This window comes from Mercenaria mercenaria, chromosome 11, assembly GCF_021730395.1.
Source record: "Mercenaria mercenaria strain notata chromosome 11, MADL_Memer_1, whole genome shotgun sequence".
In the NCBI taxonomy this organism is placed as follows: Eukaryota; Metazoa; Mollusca; class Bivalvia; order Venerida; family Veneridae; genus Mercenaria; species Mercenaria mercenaria.
Window position 1 is genome coordinate 12,773,977 of NC_069371.1, and position 26,396 is coordinate 12,800,372.

The 26,396-nt window shown below is 35.4% G+C and overlaps 1 protein-coding gene across 2 annotated transcripts in view; it reads right to left on the bottom strand.

The window, feature by feature from the left end:
- Positions 1 to 9,304: 9,304 nt before the first annotated feature.
- LOC123543305 (sentrin-specific protease 1-like) overlaps positions 9,305 to 26,396 on the bottom strand; it is a 41,894-nt gene continuing 24,802 nt past the window's right edge. For both annotated transcript variants that reach the window (XM_045329384.2, XM_045329383.2), the window contains exons 14-18: positions 21,562 to 21,765; positions 20,354 to 20,433; positions 15,601 to 15,679; positions 11,573 to 11,668; positions 9,305 to 11,250 (exon numbers count right to left, since the gene is read on the bottom strand). In XM_045329384.2, coding sequence (XP_045185319.2) covers positions 11,185 to 11,250; positions 11,573 to 11,668; positions 15,601 to 15,679; positions 20,354 to 20,433; positions 21,562 to 21,765 — 525 coding nt within the window. In that variant the 3' untranslated portion in view covers positions 9,305 to 11,184. The remainder of the gene's footprint in view (positions 11,251 to 11,572; positions 11,669 to 15,600; positions 15,680 to 20,353; positions 20,434 to 21,561; positions 21,766 to 26,396) is intronic.

The following is a 26,396-nucleotide window of genomic DNA, read 5'->3' on the forward strand; positions in this document are numbered from 1 at the left end:
TTTGATTTGACCTAGTGACATACTTTTTGACCCCAGATGACCTGTTTTCGTACTCGGCCTAGATGTCATCAAGGTTATCATTCTGACCAAAATTCATGAAGATTAATAGAAAAATACAGCCTCTATCGCATTCACAAGGTTTTTCTTTGATTTGACCTAGTGACCTAGTTTTTGACCCCAGATGACCCATTTTCGAACTCAGCCTAAATTTCATCAAGATAATCATTCTGACCAAAATTCATGAAGAATAATTGAAAAATACAGCCTCTATCGCATACACAAGGTTTTTCTTTGATTTGACCTAGTGACCTAGTTTTTGACCCCAGATGACCCATTTTCGAACTCGGCCTAGATTTCATCAAGTTAATCATTCTGACCAAAATTCATGAAGATTAATTGAAAAATACAGCCTCTATCGCATACACAAGGTTTTTCTTTGATTTGACATAGTGACCTACTTTTGACCCCAGATGACCCACTTTCAAACTCGGCCTAGATTTCATCAAGGTAATCATTCTGACCAAATTTCATAAAGATCAGTTGAAAAAAACAGTCTCTATCGCATACACAAGGTTTTTCTTTGATTTGACCTAGTGACCTAGTTTTTGACCCCAGATGACCCATTTTCGAACTCCGCCTAAATTTCATCAAGGTAATTATTCTGACCAAAATTCATGAAGATTACATGAACAAGAGGGCCAAGATTAAATGAAAAAGAGGGCCAAGATGGCCCTAGGTCGCTCACCTGTGAAACACACCATAACAGTGTAAACATGTTTGACCTAATGATTTCATGGAAAAAATATTCTGAACAATTATCATTAAAATTGGAGCAAAAAATCTCGAGTATAAACAAGTATTTTCTTTGATCTGACCTAGTGACCTAGTTTTTGACCCCAGATGACCCGTATTCAAACTTAACCTAGATTTCAGCAAGGCTATCATTCTGACCAAATTTCAAGAAGATCAATTGAAAAATACAGCCTCTATCGCATATAGAAGGTTTTTCTTTGATTTGACCTAGTGACCTAGCTTTTGACCCCAGACTACCCATATTCGAACTTGACCTAGATTTCATCAAGGCAACCATTCTGAACAAATATTATGAAATCCAGTGTAAAATGCAGCCCCTATTGCATACACAAGGTTTTTCCATTTTTAACCTAGTGACCTAGTTTTTAAACCCAGCTTATCCATATTCAAACTTGACCCAAATTTCACCTAGGCAATCATTCTGACAAAATTTCATGAAGATCGGTTGAAAAATACAGTCTCTATCACATACACAAGGTGTTTCTTTGATTTGACCTAGTGACCTACTTTCTGACCCCAGATGACCCATAATCAAACTCAACGTAGATTTTATCAAGGCAATCATTTTAACCAAATTTCATGAAGATCAGTTGAAAAATACAGCCTCTATAGCGTACACAAGTTTTTTCTTTGATTTGACCTAGTGACCTACTTTTTGATCCAAGATGACCCATATTCAAAATTGACCTAGATTTCATCAAGGCTATTATCTAGACATAATTTCATGAAGATTTATTGAAAAATACAGCTTCTATTGCATACACAAAGTTTTTCTTTGATTTGACCTAGTGACCTAATTTTTGACCCCAGATGACCCATATTCAAATCTGACTAATATTTTATCAATGCAATCATTCTGACCAAATTTCATAAAGATCAATAAAAAAATACAGCATCTATCGCATACACAAGGTTTTTCTTTGATTTGACCTAGTGACCTACTTTTTGATCCAAAATGACCCATTTACAATCTCGGCCTAGATTTCATTAAGGTTATTTTGACTTAATTTTGGGAAGTTCAATCGAAAAATACAGCCTCTACCGCATATACAAGGTTTTTCTTTGATTTGACCTAGTGACCTAGTTTTTGACCCCAGATGACCCATTTTCGAACTCGACCTAGATTTTATCAAGGTTATCATTCTGACTAAAATTCACGAAGATTAATCGAAAAATACAGCCTCTATCGCATACACAAGGTTTTCCTTTGATTTGACCTAGTGACCTAGTTTTTGATCCCAGATGACCCATTTTCAAACTCGGCCTAGATTTCATCAAGGTTATCATTCTGACCAAAATTCATGAAGATTAATAGAAAAATACAGCCTCTATCGCATACACAGGTTTTTCTTTGATTTGACCTAGTGACCTAGTTTTTGACCCCAGATGACCCATTTTCGAACTCGGCCTAGATTTCATCAAGGTAATCATTCTGACCAAATATCCTAAAGATCAGTTGAAAAATACAGCCTCTATCGCATACACAAGCCAAATGTTGACAGACGACAGACAGACAGACGACAGACGCCGGACATTGAGCGATCAGAAAAACTCACCTGAGCATTTGAGCTAAAAAAACAGCCTCTATCGCATACACAAGGTTTTTCTTTGATTTGACCTAGTGACCTAGTTTTTGACCCCAGATGACCCACTTTCAAACTCGGCCTAGATTTCATCAAGGTAATCATTCTGACCAATTTTCATGAAGATCAGTTGAAAAATACAGCCTCTATCGCATACACAAGCTAAATGTTGACAGACAGACGACAGACGCCGGACATTGAGCGATCAGAAAACCTCACCTGAGCATTGCTCAGGTGAGCTAAAAGGCAACTAAAATTTCATATGGTGACAAACACAAACAGTAGAGACAGAACTAACACTCACTAAAGGCATGTTTTTGTCCTTTTGTAGAGAGCTGTCCACTTCATTCATGCCATATTACAGTTACGTAATGGTATTTCACCAGAAAACCTGGATCTATGATTTCTTACATGTAGTACCTCCATGGTAGAATGACTTTCAACATTTTATTCTTCAGTTAAGTGTTTCCCTTGGATCTAACAATAACCTCGGGACTGGTTCCAACTGGATTATCCAATCAGGCTTTCTTTTTTATCATCAAACAAGTCTATCATTTGTTAACTCATATATTTTATATGAGGTTGTTATATGACAAATGTGGCATCCTCATTTGATGCATTTACAAATTGTACAGTGTGTGCGCAAGTTTATATGTCAAAAAAGATAATCAAGAAAATAAACACAACACAAAGATTTGAAACTGTTTTATTGTCACAATATGGAGAATGTTCATGAATGACAAAATATGTATCAAGACAAAAATCAATATTTTACATCTGTATGGACATTATTTACAAAATAATATGTATTTACAATATTTACAATGCTTGTATGTCTATTATTTACATTTCTGAGTGAAAAAGAGGCATGAACCTGTTAACACTTGATAATAACATTTAAAACTGCAAATAGTGTTTAAAAAGATAGAAAAGTATCTATTATGAAAAAAAGAAGACTTTTATTCAGTGTTGAGACCTAAAATATCAGGAACACCATATTGAATATGACAGGGAATTTGATCTGTAAATCAAGGACTTTAGCCAATATTAAAAATTCATTTCACAACTATATTATCTATATAAAGCTATTTCATAAATTGTTTTCCATTGAATTATTCCCTAGTAACATTTAATAACATTTTCACTTTTCTTATATTGTACTCTAAATATGAGATTTATATAAGGGAAGAGACCTATAGATTGCTACAGAAGTTCATATTAAATTTCTAGCTATATCTATAAAAGTTATATAATTTCAGTCTTGATACTTTAAATACATAACAGCTTACTTCTTGTTTCAGTCAAAACTTACTGTACTTAATTTTGATTTTAATAACTGAAGTACCTAACAGTAAAGACAAAACCGATACTTTTTAACATATCTGATGGCACATTAAGATGAAAATGTTTTTGCTTTTACCAATAAGGAATATTCCATTAAATGCAATTCTATCTATTTCAGAACCTAAACTGTATTGTCCAGAAATATAAGAAAAGTGTAGACAGTTTTATTAAATGAACTACTAACTTGAAAAAAAAAACAAGAGCTGTCGGATGACAGCGCGCTTGACTATTCGAAGAATTGATTGAAGAATGGGGTCAAAATATTTCCATAGATTTTCAGACAAAAGAAAACAAGAGCTGTCACTAATGGTGACAAATGCTCCCCGCAGCACCTTGACCTTTGACCTGGTGACCCCAAAGTCAGCAGGGTGGTGTACTCAGTAAGTACTATCAGCATGTGAAGTTTGAAGGTCCTGGGTGCAGTGGTTCGCGGGTAAAGTGCCTTCATGCAAAAAGTTAACGTTGGCCCCTGTGACCTAGACCTTTGACATAGTGACCCCAAAGTCAGTAGGGGTAGTGTACTCAATAAGTACTATCAGCATGTGAAGTTTGAAGGTCCTGGGTGCAGTGGTTCGCGAGTAAAGTGCATTCATGCAAAAAGTTAACGTTGGCCCCTGTGACCTTGACCTTTGACCTGGTGATCCCAAAGTCAGTAGGATTGGTGTACTCATTAAGTACTATCAGCATGTGCAGCTTGAAGGTCCTGGATGCAGTGGTTCGTGAGTAAAGTGCCTTCATGCAAAAAGTTAACATTGTGACGGACGGACAGTTGAAAACTAAAAAAATGGATTAAACAAAAATGTTCCTGTATTTGTGGATTTCGATGAGTCTTGCACTAAATGGCAATGTGTGACCATGATGGCAAATATGTTAAGTTATATGTTAGGCAAAATATGGACCTGTATGAAAAATTTAACTAATTTCCAAGTCCAAAAAGGGTCATAATTCAGTCAAAATGGTTGACAGAGTTATGTACACTTGCCTACAGATGGAAATTATGTTGATATACTAGCGTTAAAAGTTTCAAAGCCACATTTCAGATAGTTTTGGCAAAAATTTCAAAGTCCAAAAAGGGCCATAATTCAGCCAAAATAGTTGACAGAGTTATGTACTCTTGCCTACAGATGAAAATTATAATGATAAATAAGTGTTAAAAGTTTCAAAGCCATATGTCAAACACTTTACACAAAATATGAATTGGTACGAAAAACTTAACCAAGATTTCTAAGTCAAAAGGGGCCATAATTCAGTCAAAATGCTTAACAGAGTTATGTACTTTTGCCTATAACTGGACATGGTGATGGTAAACAAGTGTTGAAAGTTTCAAAGCTTTATCTCAAAAGACTTTGTCAAAATGTGGACTGGTACGAAATACTTAACCAGGGTGTGATGCCGACGCCGTGGTGAGTAGGATAGCTCTACTTATTCTTCGAATAGTCGAGCTAAAAATGTGTTATTTATATGGAGGAAATAAAATCCTTTCAAAAACAAAACAATAACAAGAGCACCGCCTTGCGGGTGCTGACGCTCATCTGATTTTTTTTTGTGTAATAGAAATATTGTCCTACCCATGATTTTCTAAGTCTAAAAAGGGCCATCATTCTTGCAAAAAGCAGGATAGAGTTATGTTTCTTGATGTACAGTGTCCACTTATGATGGTGAAAAACTGTTGCAAGTTTTAAAGCAATAGCTTTGATAGTTTATGAGAAAAGTTGACTTAAACATAATACTCAACCAAGAAAATGATTTTCTAAGTCCAAGAGGGACAATAATTATTGCAAAAAGCAAGATGGAGTTATGTTGCTTGCTGTACAGGGTCAGCTTATGATGGTGAACAAGTGTTGCAAGTTTCAAAGCAATAGCTTTGATAGTTTAAGAGAAAAAGTTGACCTAAACATAAAACTTAACCAAGAAATCTGATATTTTCTAAGTCCAAAAGGGGCCATAAATCTTGCAAAAAGCAGGACGGAGTTATGTTTCTTGCTGTACAGGGTCAACTTATGATGGTGAACAAGTGTTGCAAGTTTTAAAGCAATAGCTTTGATAGTTTAGGATAAAAGCTGACCTAAACATAAAACTTAACCAAGAAAACTGATTTTCTAAGTCCAAAAGGGGGAATAAATCCTGCAAAAAGCAAGATGGAGTTATGTTTCTTGATGTACAGGGTCAGCTTATGATGGTGAACAAGTATTCCAAGTTTCAAAGCAATAGCTTTGATAGTTTAGGAGAAAAGTTGACCTAAACATAAAACTTAACCAAGAAATCTGATATTTTCTAAGTACAAAAGGGGCCATAAATCTTGCAAAAAGCAAGATGGAGTTATGTTTCTTGCTATACAGGGTCAGCTTATGATGGTGAACAAGTATTCCAAGTTTCAAAGCAATAGCTTTGATAGTTTAGGAGAAAAGCTGACCTAAACATAAAACTTAACCAGGCAACGCCGACGCAGACGCCGACGCCGACGCCGACGCCGACAACCGCTCAAGTGATGACAATAACTCATCATTTTTTTTCAAAAAATCAGATGAGCTAAAAATGAAATGTTAACATAAGATCTTCTTAAATATGCAACATCAACTACAAATGCATACCAAAGCCAACATTCACATTTATACTGTTAAAATGTTAAGAGTTTTTTTTTATTTTGGTGCTAAAACGGCAAAATGTCTATTTGGCTAAAATGAGCATTTAAATGTCAGAAAACGAGATTAACAACTTTAATTACATTTGTTTTTAGTAATATACCTGATGCATGTTTTCAAAAAAAATAACTATTTTCTAGTACTTGATCATGCACAAAGTACATGCAATGCTTCTAAGGATATAGTTTCAAATCATGACAAGCTGAAACACTATGATCAACATTACAGATAATATGCATGTTATCTTTCATAAATTCTACCCAAACCCCTTAAAAATACACTTCCTTCGAAACATGTGGCGCAAAAAATAGCTGCTCTAAAAACAGAGAAAAACACTTGCACTTTAACTGTTTACTATAAATCAATGTCTAACTTGACTGTATTTCTGAATACTGTTATATATCTATGCATGTGTTCTCAATAATGTGCAACTGAACTGGACCTCAATACACCAAAGTTACGAGTCTGTTGTTTTCTTTATAATATCATATCCATAACTATGCACACTATTTTTGGGATGTCCACCTAAACCAGAGCTGGTTATTTACCCGATAGGTTGAAACTTTGTGTACAGAACTTTGTAACACCCTGTATGTAAAGCTAGATCCCTATCAAAATGTATATTGTATCGTTTTCGTAATACTTTCTAATTACCCTTCACTAAGAAAGTATTGTAAAAGTTTTAAATTTGCATTTGATAGATAATAAGATGTTTCAACAACTTGAATCAAAACTATTTGTAGCTTCCAAATTTGTTTATTTTCAATTCATCTTGGTTGTGCAAATAAGGAAAGGCTAAGGGAGGTAGAAAGGGAAGTAATAATACATTTACAAAATTGCATTTCTGATGAATTTTGACTAATTATGAAAACTGTTAATGTAAACTTTACAAAAATATAAAAAAAATAGTTTTTATTCTCATGTAATTCCCTAGGCTAAGTATGTTAATTAAATTATCACTTATGCTAAAATAACAGGACTATGTAGGTGTGGCTACCAGGATAGGAAGATCAAATTTTAATAATGCCTACAGTGAAAATATAACTCTGTATTAAGTATAGTTCATAAATTAATGTAAATAATCTGACACTAAAGTTCTGAACTAATCCTTTACTGAAATCTGATTAACGACGTTTAATGTAATTCTTATTCCATGAAAGTAAAAAAAGTTTATAAGAGGAAACTGCACTTGATAAATGACAGTTCAATTCTACAGGTATTGCTGATCTTTTAAAATTTGCATATTTACAGTACAGGTAATTAATCAAACATTTTAGAACACTCACAAACTTCAACTGAGTTTATAGTAACAGCATGCGCTTGCAACAGAACATCAAACATTTGAAAACCCAAAGAAAATGCCTGATCCAGCAGCATAGTTTAAATTCTAGTTCTCTCTACACCAATTATGAGGGTTTGAGTAAAAGAGAGGCACAGATGGCTCATCCAGAAACTGACTAGACTATAAATATGACCACTGTCATTTTTCAACAAAGATGCAGAAAATTTATATTTTACAAATTGGATGCATTTCATATGCATAATATTCTGTCTCTTTACTGGTTAAGTAAATACAGTGTAATACTGCTCATTCAAGCCTCCATGACTCAAACACTAGGTCTCACTCCTGCAATTCTTGTGTGAGTTTAAATTTCTAATGTAAACTGGGTCATTGGGTCAGTAAATTGATGGATTGAAACCCTGACTACTTAAACATTTTGCTAATCCCTTTGCAGCCTCAAGAAATCAAAGCCTTACCATAAATATCAATCACAGACATTACTTATTGAATCTGCTTTTTATTTACATACAGTTCCTCTGCATAGATTCAATAAAATATAAACAATTTACCAACTAACACAGCAAAGTGCATTTTTTAATGCACAACCCTGATCTACAAGGAAACATTGATAAAACTGGACTTGTAAGGAATTCAATTTAAGGACAGTCATGCAGATTACACTCTTATCTTTAACAATAATTGACTTACAGGTGGCTGAAAAATTAATGAGTATCTGCTTTCCCTGTGCAGCCCGATAAATTATATATCATTACATGGTTCATACAGGACTTGGCAAAGAAAATTCAAGGACTTTTCAAGGACTTTTTAAGGACTTTTCAAGGACTTTTTAAGGACTATTTTAATCGCTTTAAATCTTAAATTACAAAACCATTTAGGCTCTTCATAAGGCATTATGACAGAAGAAAAGTTACAGAACAGTTTTATTTTCCATAAGCTACAATAGCATATCTTAACCTTTATGAGATCTTCAATGGGATTACCTTTTATGAGCTATATTTGCCTGTATACATACTTAGTACATGTTTCTTATAAGTCTTTCAAGCTCTCAAGACTAGTTTTCAATTTGTCCTCAAGGGACTTCACTTCTTGTTTTCGCGTGTGATTTCAACGCAGTTTCTCCCATAGTTCCGACATCAATGAGTTTATCACATACACTTATGCTTGTCTGACTTAAACTCCTTTAACCACGATGAATAATCATCCTGTGTAAGCCATTTATTGGCGAAACTACATTTATTTTTTGGGCCACTCATTGTTGTTGTTGATAAGTCACGCTACAATGACCTTGCGCATAATATTTTAACGTTGTGAAAATCGCTATTCCGTATCTAACTTCCGTACCGAAACGGTGTTCAACTAGCGTTCCCTCCGTGGGTGTGCATGTATTTTTATTTTACACCGTTTTATCGCTCGTTTTGACTTATTTATTATTTATTTTTTGTATTTTTCCCCTACAATAATTGCACCCCCGTTTTTAGCAAAATTTAAGGACTTTTCTACCTTTTTTTTCAAAATTCAAGTACTTTTTCGGGGATTTTTGGAAGAAAAAAATCAAGGACTTTTCAAGGACTTAGGATCAAATTCAAGGACTTTCAAGGACCTGTGCGAACCATGCATTAGGTTCATTTTAGCTCTTATTTCATCAGCAAACACTTAGGGGTATACTGATTAATCATAGCATTGACAAGACATGAATACCCCGTAAATGGTCCACAAAATGGAAAATATTTTGATGTCAATGAATTCTGCCTCAAAAAACCAGCTATAAGAAAAGCTAATATAATCTGCTGCTTTAAAAAATTGCAAGTTTTTAGGGGTTTTTTTTGAAAAATCATTTCTAAGCAGAACTTGTAAAAAGCTGATCAACCATGTCTTTCATAATCAAACTCACTGAAGTACTGGATACATTCCAATAATCATTTTGCTCTAAAACATTTTTTGCTATGATGTATATACATGTGTCTACTTTTATCACATTCAGGAATCAGACTATATTTATACTGAATAATCAACATGGAAATTTTGACAATTCCAAGACCAGATGAAAGACAGCGTTATCCATGAAAACATGATCAATGATATGAAAGAAAACATAAGTTTTTTTAAGCATGAAAAAAAAAGGATTCATTGAGTGAATACATCAAACACCTCAATTCTTTAAACACTGAAAACGTAAATGAAAAATCATCAAAGTTTATCGCATTCACTTTTGCCCTACATTGTTAGACGACTGAAAATAGAATTTGAGCTACATGCTTCTGTTGTTTTTTTTCTCAGAAAAATTGAAGTTTCAACATCACCAAGATTTGTTTGTTCAGTTTATACATGTCTATTTTACTCTGGTCATGCTGGTCCTAAATGAAAATTTTAACAACCGTATACTCTGTAATTTCAACAAAGCCACTTTGATACTAGGGTTTTAAGTTTTCTCTTAAAACAGAACAATGTAAAATCTCCTGATTAACTTCACTTTCAAGTATGAAATATAAATATATACATATACAACTTCAATTATTTTTTTCTGATAATAGATCTTGTTTATGTAAAATGTATGGTGTGTAAAATGAAAATAATAACTCCCAAGTATTCACAAAATGAAATAATACAAAAATTCCAGAAAAAAAATGTCATATACAGCCATTACTACAAAACTTTTAATGCTGATTCAGCTAGAAATTTATTTTTCCCAATAAATATTTTACAACTTTCTGTATTCTCATTATTCTTTGACAGAAGTACACATCCTCGTACTTCCAGACCACCTGAATGCCTTACAGTTTCCATGTTCACGAAAATCCAGTTTTTTCTTGATTCTATAACATCTTTTTTTTCTGGTCTTGTTACATGGAATACATGTGCCCGCACTGCTGACTTTTGTTCTACATCATGAAAAACATATCTCTGACACAACAAGCTTGTTCAGCACATGTTACAGCCAATTATCACCGAGTCTTACAATCAATCATCACCGAGTCTTATTATCAATTATCATAAAGTCTTACAGAAGCTCTTTCTAAGATATCAGGCACACTATGGCAAAATTTTCTATCAACACACTGATCACCTCCAAATCTGAAGAGTATTTCCTTTCGTCCTAACTTTCCTTGTAAACACTATACCAACTTCTTATGATGTACCATTTCAACAAAGTATAATCCAACCTTCTTTATTTTAAATATATCACCTCAAGGACAAGTCTTTCCATTGTAGTAACAGTGACAATTGTGGCACACCGAGAGATTTGTACATCTTTTGGTTTCTGCACCAAAATTTCTGTAACATACACACAATGTGTTAAACAGGATCAGAATCACTTCCAGTGGCAAATCACTGATTCTGCTGCCCTGTGTAGCCATTGAAACAACTTGACTGCAACCTGCTGAGTACTGCATCAATAAGAACATACTGCTGCATCTCAATGAGTGTTGTAACAATGTAATAAATTAGCTGCAGTGTGTACATGTCTTATATCACTAAAATCATTTAGCAACAACCAGTATCATTGTAACAGTTTTGCTGACACAATTTCATACACCATTCTTCTCCTAAAGTATGGCATGTCTTCCTGCAATATAAGCAAACATTAAAGGCTTAATAAGGTGGAATATCAGTTCTTCTGTCTACTTTTACCAAATTATAAAGGAAATGAAACTACTCTCCTGTTGATTTAACCTCGTCCCTCATCAAGAAACATTTCAAGACCTCAACTTATTTTTACTTCTATGTCCTCTTTTTTAATTCCTCTCCAGGCGAGTAGGAGCAAGAATTTTTACTAATAAATGGCAACAAGCAAATTAGTTCCCAGCAGGGATTTCTGAAGAGACTTTAAACATATAACATCTCTAAAACATATTAATACTGTAGTACCATGAAAAAGATGAAATTACCTGGGTGAATGTGATAGAAGCCTCTCTTGTGATGTACTCGGCATATTTACAAGCAAACATACCACAATCACTGCCATTCATCTGCTGAGGTATATCCTATATAGAAAAGTATGTTTGTCAATTCATGTTTGCAAAAGTACGCTAAGTAAATAACGGTAAGTCATCCTAGCACACTGTTCCTCGATTCAACACCAGAGGTATTGTAAAGAGTTATCCCAACAAGTGCTTTATACTAAATTTCAATATCAAAACCAAATTGTAAGTTGTTGAATGGAAATGAAAAACTGGACATGGCCTGTCCATCAGCCTGCCAGACCAACAGCAGCATCATCTAATAACCAGGTTGACAACTTTGAACAAGAGGGCCATGATGGCCCTATATCGCTCACCTGTTGTCATTGCACTTAAGGACAAGTCTTCAAGGTCAAAAGATCATAATAGAAATCAATCAAAAGAATTATGAGAAAATATAGTTGAAATTTTCTTTAAGTAACTTTAAAAACAAGATTTGAAAACTTTTTGTAGAGGTCCACTAGGCAATGCTACATGTCAAATATCTAAGCTCTTCTGGTTTATTTTTAGAAAATTTTGAAGATTCTTCTATGTATAATCAAGTAACCCCATGGGGCAGGGTCAATTTGACCCCAGGGGTCATGATTTGAATAAATTTTGTAAAAGTCTAACAGGCAATGCTACATGTCAAATATCTAAGCTCTAGGCCTTCTGGTTTATTTTTAGAATTTTTTTTAGAGATTTTCCTATGTAAAATCAAGTGACCCCTAGGGCGGAGTCAATTTTGACCCCGGGGGACATGGTTTGAACAAATTTTGTAGAGGTCCACTAGGCAATGCCACATGTCAAATATCGAGTCTCTAGGCCTTCTAGTTTATTTTTAGAAAATTTTTGAAGATTTTCCTATGTAAAATCAAGTTACCCCTGGGGCAGGGTCAATTTTGACCCAGGGGGTCATGATATGAAAAATTTTTTGTAGAGGTCCACTAGGTAATGCTACATGTGAAATATCTAAGCTCTAGGCCTTCTGGTTTATTTTTAGAAAACTTTTGAAGATTTTCCTATGTAAAGTCAAGTGACCCCTAGGGCGGGGTCAATTTTGAGCCCCGGGTCATAATTTGAACAACTTTAGTAGAGGTCCACTAGGCAATGCTACATGTCAAATATCTAAGCTCTAGGGCTTCTGGTTTTTGAGAAGAAGATTTTTTAAATATTTTCCTATGTAAAATCAAGTGACCCCTGGGGCGGGGTCAATTTTGACCCCGGGGGGGGGGGGGGGGGGGGGGGGGGGCCATGATTTGAACAAATTTTGTAGAGGTCCACTAGGCAATGCTACATGTGAAATATCTAAGATCTAGGCCTTCTGGTTTATTTTTAGAAATTTTTTGAAGACTTTCCTATGTAAAATCAAGTGACCTCTGGTGCGGGGTCAATTTTGACCCCAGGGTCATGATTTGAATAATTTTAGTAGAGGTCCACTAGGCAATGCTACATGTCAAATATCTAAGCTCTAAGGCTTCTGGTTTTTGAGAAGAAGATTTTTTAAGATTTTCTTATGTAAAATCAAGTGACCCCTGGGGCGGGGTCAATTTTAACCCCGGGGTCATGATTTGAACAAATTTGGTAGAGGTCCAATAGGCAATGCTTCACACCAAATATCTAAGCTCTAGGGCTTCTGGTTTTTAAGAAGAAGATTTTTAAAGTTTTTCCTTTCAGTTGCCATGGAAACCAGTGTTCTGCATGGAATTCAATTCTTTGAACAATTTTGAAAGGGGGCCATCCAAGGAACATCCCTGTGAAGTTTCATCAAAATTGGCCTGTTGGTTTAGGAGGAGATGTTGCTTAAAGGAAAGTGTGGACGGACGTACAACGGACGGACGTACAATGGGCGGACGGACGGACGGACGGACGCCGGACGGTGAGCGATCACAATACCTCCTCCTGAGCACTTTGTGCTCAGGTGAGCTAAAAACCTGGTTAAATATACATTTGGCCAGAAAATTGGCCTTACCAAAACTTTGTAACAGGTAAGGCAGATAAACAGTAAATGTTAACGAGAATGGTTTCTTAAAAAGATTCACAAAATGTTATCTGCCACTTTGATACAGGGCAATTTAAATGTTGTGATCATGATCTTTGCAGGTGACCTTGACTTTGGACCTTGTCACCAGTGTTGACTCTCTGTATGTCCTTTCATTGAGTTAAACAACTGATGCTAGTTTCATGAAAATCTTGTCAGCAATTTAGAAGATCTTCTATATAAAGCAGACACAATTTACTGATGGACATGCATGACCCCAAATATTTGCAATAAAGCCCCCATGTACATAGTATATTGGGGCTGAGTTGGGTTTTACGGCGAATCGACACATAATGGGTCATATATCGCCGAGACATTGTATACGGAGATACAATAATATAGTGAAACACCGCTCGCTCGAGGTCGCAAGGGAATAAGCAAAATGCTCAAGTTATCCATGGTTTCGAGCGACCCAAACTCTGACCAACATACGAAAAAAAATTGAAGTTTTATTGTAGGAATAACGCATGTTTTTTCATGTTATAACATCTGCCGAATCCTTAGGGATTGGTTGGTACCCGAGCCCATTAGGGCGAGGGTATCAACGATTCCCGAGGGATTCTGAAGATGTTTTAACACGAAAAGAACATGCGCTAACACTATTCTAGCAGAAAACGTGTAAAAACCAGGTGAATTAAATATATTGTCCCTCAATGTCATTGAATTTCAAGGAAATGCGCGGTAAAGTCTACATTGTTTTGTCACGTTGACGTCATTTCATTTTAAATTATCCATTTTGGGGCAGTAATGCGTTTATGCTTTGCCACGGAACATGCATATATAAAAACTCAGAGGTGTTAAACAGCATGTGAGCGCGAGAATCTCTCTGTTAACACACCTTTTCTCTCCTGTTAAAACACCCCCGAAAAGTGACAATAACAGAAGTTCTATGCTAGAATGTATCAATTGTCATGGGACCATTTGCAGAGGAAATAGTGATGCATAATAATAACAAACCCGTGACATTAAAAAAAAAAGTATCACAAACGTTATCTATGATGTTATAAGTAATTACATACTTGCTTTAATCTAAAGCAAACAGTAATTGATCAATATTGATCAATAAAAATTTTCTTTAACCTTTCGTTAATGATTACTCTCATTATTGGATCAAATATACCGACAAACAAACATTTAAGATAGTTGAGAAATAGACAACGCAATTTTCACGGCATGCGAAAATTTTTAATTAACTGATACATTCTGATTGCCTCTGCTCGAGTTAGCCAGAAGCAACAAAGAGTAAATTAATACACAGGGACCAGGCCCCGTGTTCACAAAACATTTTCAGTCTCAGCTGAGTTTGATAACGAAACTTTATTTGTCATTTATATCTAAATAGCAGGTTTAAATTTAAATTTGAAGTTAATAACTATTTTCAAGTGACTGTTTAGTACTGATGGTCAGTCTCATTTGGAATTTGGAGTTTTAGTAAAACTGATATTAAAATTTCAAACTCAGACTCAGCTGAGACCGAAAAATGTTTTGTGAACACGGGGCCAGGTGTCATGCACGAGTGATCGAGTTATCGATGCTCGACCCAGCCATGGTAATTTCACATAGAAAATATAAGAAAATCAGCCGGGACCACATGAATTGCTTGAGTGAGCCTGGGTGTTCGAGTCATCGATGCTCGAGCGAGCAGTGTTTCACTGTAACAAAAAGGTTACATGATGTAATAAGTTTTTAAGGTCTTGGTTGTATGTAATATATTGTAACATCAAATTAAACAAGCACAGTCTATCATATCATTTAATAACTATTGTTTAAGCCATCCTCAAAATATAACATGATCACAACCATGTATTGTTGTATCTAAAGATTTTGCAGCAGTTGAAACCAGTACAATGTATACTGTCTTAAGAAACATAGATTAACTGAATATTTTACAGGATACACTTTTCTTTAGAACTCATTATATGTAAGAAGAGCCCACCTTGACTATCGTTGAATTCCATCCATTTAAGTTGAATTCAGTTTTTTTCTTGTCTAAGCTTTCATCACAGAGGTACTGTCTGAAAAAAGAGGGCAGTAACTATGACAATTTATCCTGATTCCCTGAAAATTAACTGGTAAATTTTTTTTTTGAAATGTGGTCAATATAATCATATGATACAAGATTTACATAGCGCCTGTGTGTTCGAAGTTGTATTGCCTACAAAGGCAGCCACATGGCTGCCAATCGACAGAGTAACCTTAGCAGAGAGACAGAATGCCAGAGAGTCCCTATCCCCACCCACAACACTGGACAGAAATCGAAATCTTTTAGATACAAGAGGGCCATGATAGTCCTATATCACTCACCTGAGTTAAGTTGCTTGCTTGAATAAATTTCTTCGCTAAAACTTTAAAAACAAGAAAGAAGGTCAGGTTATATTCATGGTCACTGAAAGTCAGTTTTCAGATTAGTGTGCAAAACTGTACATATCATCCAAATTTCAAGGCTGTATCTTAACAAGAGCTGTCTGATGACAGTGCGCTCGACTATTCGAAGAATTGATTGAAGAATGGGGTCAAAATATTTCCACAGATATTCAGACAAAAGAAATAAATAGATTAGACAAACAATGTTCCTGTATTTCTTTGATTTCGATAAGTCTTGCACTAAATGGCAATGTATGAACCAATTTCAAAGTCCAAAAAGGGCCATAATTCAGTCAAAATAGTTATGTACTCTTGTCTACAGATGGAAATCATAATGATAAACAAGTGTTCAAAGTTTAAAAGCCATATGTCAAAAAGTTTTGACAAAACGTGGACTTGTATGAAAACAGAACCAATTTCAAAGTCCAAAAAGGGCCATAATTCAGCCAAAATAGATGACAGAGTTATGTACTCTTTCCCACAGATAGAGAATATTATACTAAACAAGTGATAAAAGTTTCAAAGCCATATGTCAAACACTTTACAAAAAATATGAACTGGTACGAAAAACTTAACCAAGATTTCTAAGTCAAAAAGGGCCACAATTCAGCCAAAATCCATGATGGAGTTTGTACTCTTGCCTATAACTGGATATGGTGATGGTAAACAGGTGTTGAAAGTTTCAAAGCTTTATCTCAAAAGACTTTGTCAAAATATGAACTGGTACGAAATATTAACCCAGATTTCTAAGTCAAAAAGGGCCATAATTCAGCCAAAATCCTTGATGGAGTTATGTGCTCTTGTCTATAACTGGACATGGTGATGGTAAACAAGTGTTGAAAGTTTCAAAGCTTTATCTCAAAAGACTTTGTCAAAATACGAACTGGTACGAAAAACTTAACCAAGATTTCTAAGTCGAAAGGGGCCATAATTCAGCCAAAATCCATGATGGAGTTATGTACTCTTGCCTATAACTGGCCATGGTGATGGTAAACAAGTGTTGAAAGTTTCAAAGCTTTATCTTGAAAGACTTTGTCAAAATACGAACTGGTACGAAAAACTTAACCAAGATTTCTAAGTCGAAAGGGGCCATAATTCAGCCAAAATCCATGATGGAGTTATGTACTCTTGCCTATAACTGGCCATGGTGATGGTAAACAAGTGTTGAAAGTTTCAAAGCTTTATCTCAAAAGACTTTGTCAAAATGTGGACTGGTACGAAAAACTTAACCAAAGTGTGACGCCGACGCCGACGCCGTGGCCGTGGTGAGTAGGATAGCTCTACTTATTCTTCGAATAGTCGAGCTAAAAAACAAAAAAGTAGGTCAGTAGGTCAAGGTCGCAGTCGGTTGACCCTTATCAATTGTGGTCATTAGATGAATATAATTAAACAGTCTAGGAAATATAATCTTTTTTTAAGTATTTTTTCCTATATAACTCATATATCAAAATACCCTTGGGGCGGGGCCTCTTTTCACCCCAGGGGCATAATTCGAACAATCTAACTAGAGATTTACTAGGCAATGATACATACAAAATATTAAAGGTATACCGTATTTTGGTGTGTATAGGTTGCGGTAATGTATAGTACGCATCTAATTTTTGCCCTGGAAATGGTCGGAAAATTGAAGTTCTAGCGTATTAGTCGCAGTTAAATTTCAGATTTTTACCGGCAAAAAAGTTATGGCGGCGGCCATATTGCTGCCGCAGACTGAATCATTATCAGAACCTGATTGGTGGAAATCGCACAGTGTTATTTTCGATCCCAACTGTTTCGTACAAACGGTAGTATCGGTAATAGACTGCACCTCAAATCAAAGAAATGCCGCTTTTTGACACTAATTGGCAGCAGTCGGTTTGTGTTTATATTCTGCAATTATGCAAGTTAAAGTGTGAATTGTTTGCACAGCAATTATAACACCTTTCTGCCTCATGTAATTAACCGCATTCTTTTGATTCCGAGTAAAAAGATTAACAAAATATCTTTTTTTGGAGTGTTTTTTTTTATTATTTAAAAATTAAAAGTAAAAAAAATATCTTTCAAGTTTTTTATTACGCTAAAAATTAGTATAAACAATGTTTGGGATGGAGGACGGATCTGTCCGGATTTTATCCAACCCAGAGTACATGTACCTGTCATGGCATCCAGTAAAATGAAAGTAGAAACTAACGTAATTCAAACTTCAAAAACATCATTGAATTAAAGTCATTCGTAATTTTAATAGTCTGTATGGGTTATTTACGATAAATTTTATTGAAAATAACCGTTATTGGTTGAAAAGCCACCAATATTGATACTTTTTATCCATTTTGTTTGTTTGTAACAAATGCATGTAATTTTGCGAGAGCTACCGTCAGAAAATTGGCCCGAAAAAAAATTCTGCTGGCAATGTTCTGTCGTATAGGTCGCAGGAACTTTTTCAGGCAGAAAAAGTGTGACCTATACGCATCAAAATATGGTAGGCATTGGACTTTCAGACAAGAAGATTTTTCGAGTTTTTTCCTATGTAAGTCTACATAAAACTTGGGACCCCCAGGGCAGGGCCTCTTTCACCCCAGGGGCATAATTTGAACAATTTTGGTAGTAGATCACTAGGCAATGCAACATACCAAATATCAAAAGCATAAGCCTTGCAGTTTCAGAGGAGAAGATTTTTAAAGTTTTTTTCTATATATGTCTATGTAAAACTAGGGAACCCCAGGGCAGGGCCTCTTTCACCCCAGGGGTTTAATTACAGGGTTTTTTCTAGCTAATTTGGCAACATAGCCTATACCCCCAGAATTGGGAATTTTGATGCATAAACGTTCCAAACTGGGAAATATTTAGTCCCATAGGATATATTAAGGATGTGTGTAAGCTCTTTCTGATACACCTGTTCCACATTGTAGAACATCTTTAACATACTTCCGTTACGAAATTGTCCATAACTTGGTCAATTTTTGTGCAATTTTGATGAAATTTTTTGCAGAATGTAGATTGGGAATTTTTGCATTAATTTTGGGAAAAATACATACTTTTTGGCATTGGGAATATAGCCGAATATAGCTATAAAAACGGCCGAAAAAAAAACCCTGAATTAGAACAATTTTGGTAGTAGATCACTGGGCAATGCTTCATACCAAATATCAAAGGCCTAGGTCTTGTGGTTTCAGACAAGAAGGTTTTTAAAGTTGTTTTCCTATACAAGTCTATATAAACCATGTGACCTCCATGGGCGGGGCCATATTTCATCCTAGGGGGATAATTTGAACAGTCTTTGTAGAGGCCTACTAGATGATACTACATACTAAATACCAAAGCCCTAGGCCTTATGGTTTTGGACAAGAAGATTTTCAAAGTTTTTCCCTATATAAGTCTATATAAACCATGTGACCCCCGAGGGCAGTGCCATATTTGACCCAGTCACCCTAGGGGGGTAATTGGAACAATCTTGGTTGAGGCCAATTAGATGATGCTACAAACCAAATATCAAAGCCCTAGGCCTTGTGGTTTTGGACAAGAAGATTTTCAAAGTTTTTCATTTCGGCTGCCCAACCAGAGTTCCATACAGAATTCAATTCTCTGAATAATTTTTAAAGAAGACCATCCAAGGATCATCCCTGTGAAGTTTCATCAAAATTGGTTTGGTGGTTTAGAAGGAGATGTTGTTGAAGTGAAAGTGTGGACAGATGGACGGATGACGGTAAGTGATCACAATAGCTCACCCTGAGCTTTTGGCTCAGGTGAGCTAAACAGGCATGTCTTGCTTAGATCTTTAAGAATAAACAGCCTGGTTTTTTATCATTTGTAAAGCACCAATATAGGCTAAGCCTGCTTTTCTGGGCAGAAGCAGTACTGGCCTTTAAGTCCGGCTGAAGATATTCATTAGTATTTCAGAAAATTCCATTTCTTGGTTAAGTATTCAAACTCCATACCTCTAGACTGACATTTAAGCATTTTACCTATGTCTAAGAGTATCAGGTCAACCTAAGCAACAATATACAGCTAACATGTCCAGTCCATTTTCACATTTCAGTGGCTGTCAGTTACCGTAAAATGCCAAACCATTTACAATTTAAGACTTTTATCAAAGAAAAAACAGTGAAATGATTTAACTTTGCGGGGCCAAAAAATGTGATTTGACAACAATTGCTACTTCATAGGGACATAAATTCATGAAACTCAAATTTTAGAGACACAATTGTGAATTTTGTTTGTCTGTTTTGAATTTCATGGATTGACTCAACAGCGAAATGAAAGTTAGTGGCCAATTTCACTGAAACCAAAAGAAGTACAAGGCTTCATCTGAAGTGAGGCAGACTATGTATGACTACTAATAAACTTACCTTAAAGCATTTAGGCATTTCTGGTTGTTTCCTCCCATCGAGTCGTAATACTGGATATCTTTCTTTTTGAAGTTTATTACCTGAAAATCAATCATTATGCATACTTAGAATTTTCACCTAAAAGGTCTATGAAAGTTTCTTCAAGACTTTTGACTGAATGCAGCAGAAATTGCTGATTATCACTGCATAGGCTCTGTTCAAACTAACAAGACAGTATAAAAATATTAATTAGCTCCTCCCATCTATCTTAACAATGATTACTGAGCAAAATACACTGAAAATTTTGTAATGACAGATTAACAGTTAACTTCTTCCATTTTAAAGAAGTAACATCTTACTTCTTTACAGATAAAGCCAATCACTTTAATAATTTCTTTAAAAAAATATTCAATGTCATTACTATTTTGACTTTTCTATCTTTAGTTATATATGTATCCACATGTACTGAGGAAGAATGGCAATCATGAATACTTAAAGCTAGTTCCCCCAACTGTAAAATCATTAAAACTGCAGACTAATTTTTGTGAACTTTTTGGCTGAACCAATCCATGACACTAAATCCAAAAGAACTACTACAAGAGCTGTCTGATGAAAGCCCGCTAGACTTTTCTCAGTGCTTGACTCTGAATTAGAGCTTTGCCATTAAATACTTTATAATACTTTAACCAAAAAATTCTAAGTTAAAAAGGGGCATAACTCTGTCAAAATTCAAATCAGAGATAATATTATGGAGACTATTTCTCCTGGTGAAGACTTTGATGACAAATAACTAAGTTTCAAGTCAATAGCTTTGATAGTAACAGAGATATCTGACTTCATCAAAAGCTTTAACCAACGGTGACACCAACTCGGGGGCAAGTGCAATAGCTCTACTTTTTCTTCGAAGTTGAGCTTAACATTCCAATTAATTTTGTGTTGAAAGGTCAAAACCCATCTACTTACAGCCTCATGAAATAGCTGCTTTTATCAAAACCAAAACATTTTGTGCCTGTGATTTCACAGTAAAAATTAACTTGACTGTTTATTACTTTCAACAACATCCCTGTAATATAATGCAAGCAGCAAACTGTTTTTCTTATATACATGTAAAAAAGCTTTTAAGTCTGAACAATGTCTTCAAATACATTTGTATTATCTAGACATTGTTCTTTCCAATGTACATTAGTCATACAGAATCTAGCAATTTTAAATAATTCATATAAACATACTGCAAGACACCAGTGCATGCCAAGATGTACTGGTATGAGAATGTAATCCACAGCCAGAACATCCACACGTCTCGTCCACCTCTTTACTGCGGCCTGACCTCCACTCATCACTTTAGGATAGAAGAAAGTATTAAAGGCATACACCTTAGAACATCCCTCCTTCTCACCTCTTTCCATCAGGAGATTCATGTAGAAATTGATAACCTGAAAAATGTCAAAAATGCCATGAAAACTTCATTTTTCAACATTTATCACAACTAAAATACCCCCCCCCCCCCCCCTTCACCAAACTGATGCAGTAACGTCTTGCACAAGTAAAGGACAAAACGCTTTTCCAGGACATTTTCACAAAATTCAAGGACTAATAGAGCGCCTCGTGGTTCAGAAGTAGAATGCCCAGACCTGATCCAGACATTGTAGGTTCAAGTCCCGTCAGAACTGAAATTCTTTCACTGCCTTTAAGATCTTTAACAAATGCTAGAACTTTAAGAAAATAAGCTAGAGCTATCCCTAAAGGGGATCTATACTTCTGCCTCGCTCACTGTCACTTGGTTAAAGTAGTACTGTTTAAGAGACATAATGGAAAATATCTAGGTCCGAGTTATCTCCCCTTTGCTAGATTATCTTGTAATATGAACATCGTCATGTCATATACTACCAATCTGTAAAGTTTCAACAAAACCCTTCAAATAGTTTAGAGTTTGGTTGACAAGAATCATGGACAGACATAAATGGACAGATGGACAGACTCCAATATACCCCCTTTGAACTTCATTGGTGGGGGTATAATACATGTAAATTTAATTAAACAAGAGGGTCATGATGACCCTGGATCGCTCACCTGAGTAATATGAGCTACATGTTTCAAATGTCAAACTGATGATAAAATATTAAGAAAGTCAGTACGTCATATTGAATTTCATGCTCAATGAAATTCAGCTTTACGATTTGTGTGCAAAACTGTGTTTGTCATCAAAATTTCAAGGTTTTATCTTAAAACAAGAGGGCCATGATGACCCTATATCGCTCACCTGTTATCATTGCACTTGAGGACAAGAAGGTCCTCAGAAAAATATCCAAGTCCAAAGGACAGGAACAACAAAAGGAAGGAATTTAACCAAAAAGAAAAAAAAATCTTACAAGGTATAGATATGTTAAAATACACCTAAAAATTGGAGGTACCATCCATGTTGTACCACAGAAAACTGGTCTCATATTTTCCCTACGGCCAATAATAAAAAAAGTTACTAAAATAAGCTATTTATAGTAACGTAAAAGGGAAGTAATTAAAAAAATAAATATTGTAAGTGGACAAAAGCAAGGATCTGCCAAATAAATCTGTTGACATAAATGAAATTTCAGATCAGTATCTTCGTAAGTTATGGAGATATAACAATTTAAATTTGAAATAAAGGGAGGTAATTTGACATAAAATCAGTCCACAGTTATCTACCCTGATTGTCTCAGTCCAACTAATAACAATAATGAAATTTCAAATAAGTCCTGTAAGTACTTACTGATATAAATCCATTTTGATTACAATCAGGGAAGATAATCAGATATAAAATAAACTCTGGACATCATGATTGGATCTGATTTGTCATGGAATCCAAGATTTATTGTTGCTGAAGATATTTTGGAAGTTTGTATCAAATAAACCCATTAATGAAGTCTCTATATGGCTGCAAAAGCCAAAATAGCCGATTTTGGACCTTTAAGGGGCCATAACTCTGGAACCCAAGATGGAATCTGGCCAGTTGAAGAAAGGAAGCAAGATCTTGTGGTGATACAAGTTGTGTGCAAGTTTGGTTAAAATCGTATCATTAATGAAGCTGCTATTGTGCAGACAAGGTCAAAATAGCTAATTTTGGCCCTTTCAGGGGCCATAACTCTGGAACCCATTATGGGCTCTGGCCGGTTCAAGAAAGGAACCGAGATCTTATGGTGACATAAGTTTTGTGCAAGTTTGATTAAATTCAAATCATAAATGAAGCTGCTATTGTGCAGACAAGATCAAAATAGCTAATTCTGGCCCTTTCAGGGGCCATAACTCTGGAACCCATAATGGAATCTGCCATGGTTCATACAGACCTTCCCCAAAAAAATTCAAGTAGTTTTCAAGGAGTTTTCAAGTAGTTTTCCTCCATTTTCAAGGACTAAAATGGGCGCAATGTCACAGTTGCTGAGACATGAAATAACCAATTTAAATCCAATTTAGGACAAAATTAAACAATGTAACACAAGATTTACCTTCAACGCATCGCAGATAAATTAAACAGTGTGAAAATTACTTGAAAGAGCATAAAACCCGTAAAGTACAGTACCGTACCGTACTATCGCCGACTCCGCGGCAGGCCCTAATGGCGGTAATGGTTGGGTTTTTTTTGTCGTTTTTTAGTTTATTTTGGTCCGTTTATAATGTTTGTCCGTTTTCACTTCGCACCTGACGAATTTAAGGACTATTTGCCATCTTTTGTACGTTTTTTCCTAAATTCAAGTAGTTTTCAAGTAGTTTCTGACTGTTACAAAATTCAAGTAGTTTTCAAGGAGTAGGCATCAAATTCAAAGACTTTTCATGGCCTGTGCGAACCCTGTGGCCAGTTCAAGAAAGGAACCAAGATCTTATGGTGATACAAGTTGTGTGCCAGTTTTGTAAAATTCAAATCATAAATAAAGCTGCTATTGTGCAGACAAGGTCAAAATAGCTAATTTTGGCCCTTTTAGGGGCCAGAACTCTGGAACCCATAATGGGATCTGGCCAGTTCAAGAAAGGAACCGTGATCTTATGGTGATACAAGTTGTGTGCAAGTTTGGTTAAAATAAAATCATAAATGAAACCACTATCGTGCAGACAAGAAATTGTTGACGGACAGACGCACGGATGCATGACGGACGAAGGGTGATCACAAAATCTCACCTTGTCACTATGTGACAGGTGAGCTAAAAAAAAACAAGAAAGTAGGTCAGTAGGTCAAGGTCACAGTCAAGTGACATCATATAACTTGGGGTCATCAGGTAATTATAATTAAACAGTCTTGGAAATAGGATCAGATGATTTTTTAAGTATTTTTCCTATATAACTCACATAACTTAACAGGCATAATTTGAACAATTTTGGTAGAGGACTACTAGACAATGCATCATACTAAATATCAAAAGCCTTGGTCGTTTGGTTTCAGACAAGAAGATTTTTAAAGCTTTTTACTACATAAGTCTATTAAAACTTGGGACCCTCAGGGCAGGGCCTCTCTTTACCCAAGGGGTACAATTTGAACAATTTTGGTTGAGGACCATAAGACAATGTTACAAACCAAATATCAAAGGTCTTAGTGATGTGGTTTCAGACAAGAAGATTTTTAAACTTTTTTTCCTATATATAAGTCTATGTAAAATTTGGGACCCCCAGGGCGGGGCAACCTTTGACCCTAAGGGGATAATTTGAAAAATCTTGGTAGAAGACCACTAGATGATGCTATATACCAAATATCAAAGCCCTAGGCAATGTGGTTTCGTACAAGAAGATTTTCAAAGTTTTCCCTATATAAGTCTATATAAACCATGTGACCCCTGGGGCGGGGCCATATTTGACCCTAAGGGGATAATTTGAAAAAATCTTGGTAGAGGACCACCAGATGATGCTACATACCAAATATCAAAGCCCTAGGCCATGTGGTTTTGTAAAAGAATATTTTCCCTATATAAGTCTATATAAACCATGTGACCCCCGGGGCGGTGCCTCTTTTCACCCCAGAGGCATAATTTGAACAATTTTGGTAGAGGACCACTAGATGATGTTACACACCAGATAACAAAGCCCTAGGCCCTGTGGTTTTGGACAAGAAGATTTTTAAAAATTTTCCTTTCAGTTGCCATGGAGTTCTGCATTCAATTCTTTTGAACGATTTTGAAAGGGAGCCACCCAAGGATCATTCCTGTGAAGTTTGGTGTAATTCTGCCCAGTGGTTTTCAAGATGAAGTTTTTTTTAGAAATTGTTGAGGCATGACGGACATCAGTGGTCACAATAGCTCACCTTGTCACTTCGTGACAGGTGAACTAAAAACAGGACTCAATTTTCACCAAGCATTTAAGACTTTTCAAGGTTGTCTGTAGGTTGCTTTTTAGATTGACTTCTTAAGCTGATAAGCATCTCTTCACCTTGTGATTCAATTTTAAGGGTGTTCTGCATTTTGTCAGATGTATTTTAGTCAGATTATAAGCATGCAATGCTGTCATCTGCCAATACCAATCTATTGTCAATTTTCAGACTTTTGAGGTTGTATTTTACACTAGCTTTGCCAAATTCTCTTCTTTGTAAGAAAGAAATCATTTTTCAAAGTGTGCATCTCGTCACCTTGTGATTCAATTTTAAGGGTGTTCTGCATTTTGTCAGATGTATTTTAGTCAGATTATAAGCATGCAATGCTGTCATCTGCCAATACCAATTTATTGTAAATTTTCAGACTTTTGAGGTTGTATTTTACACTAGCTTTGCCAAATTCTCTTCTTTGTAAGAAAGAAATCATTTTTCAAAGTGTGCCACGTTTTTCTTTCATCTTAAGGTATTGGACCCGTAATAGAGTACCTCCTTTTTGAAGAGTATTCAATTCCTACCATAAACCTACTTTGACTGCAATTTTCAGGGGGGCGTAGGTTCAAGCCGTACTGGGACCAGAATTTTTTTCCATATTTCCCTTTTTTTCTAGTAAGTTTTTATTTTTTCAAGACTTATTATGGATGTTTTGTACAAAAGTGGAAACTTTTCATTTTATACGCGATTTTTTGCTGTTCAAAGTGAAATTTACTTCTGAATCAGGAGGGATAGAGTTAGACATCT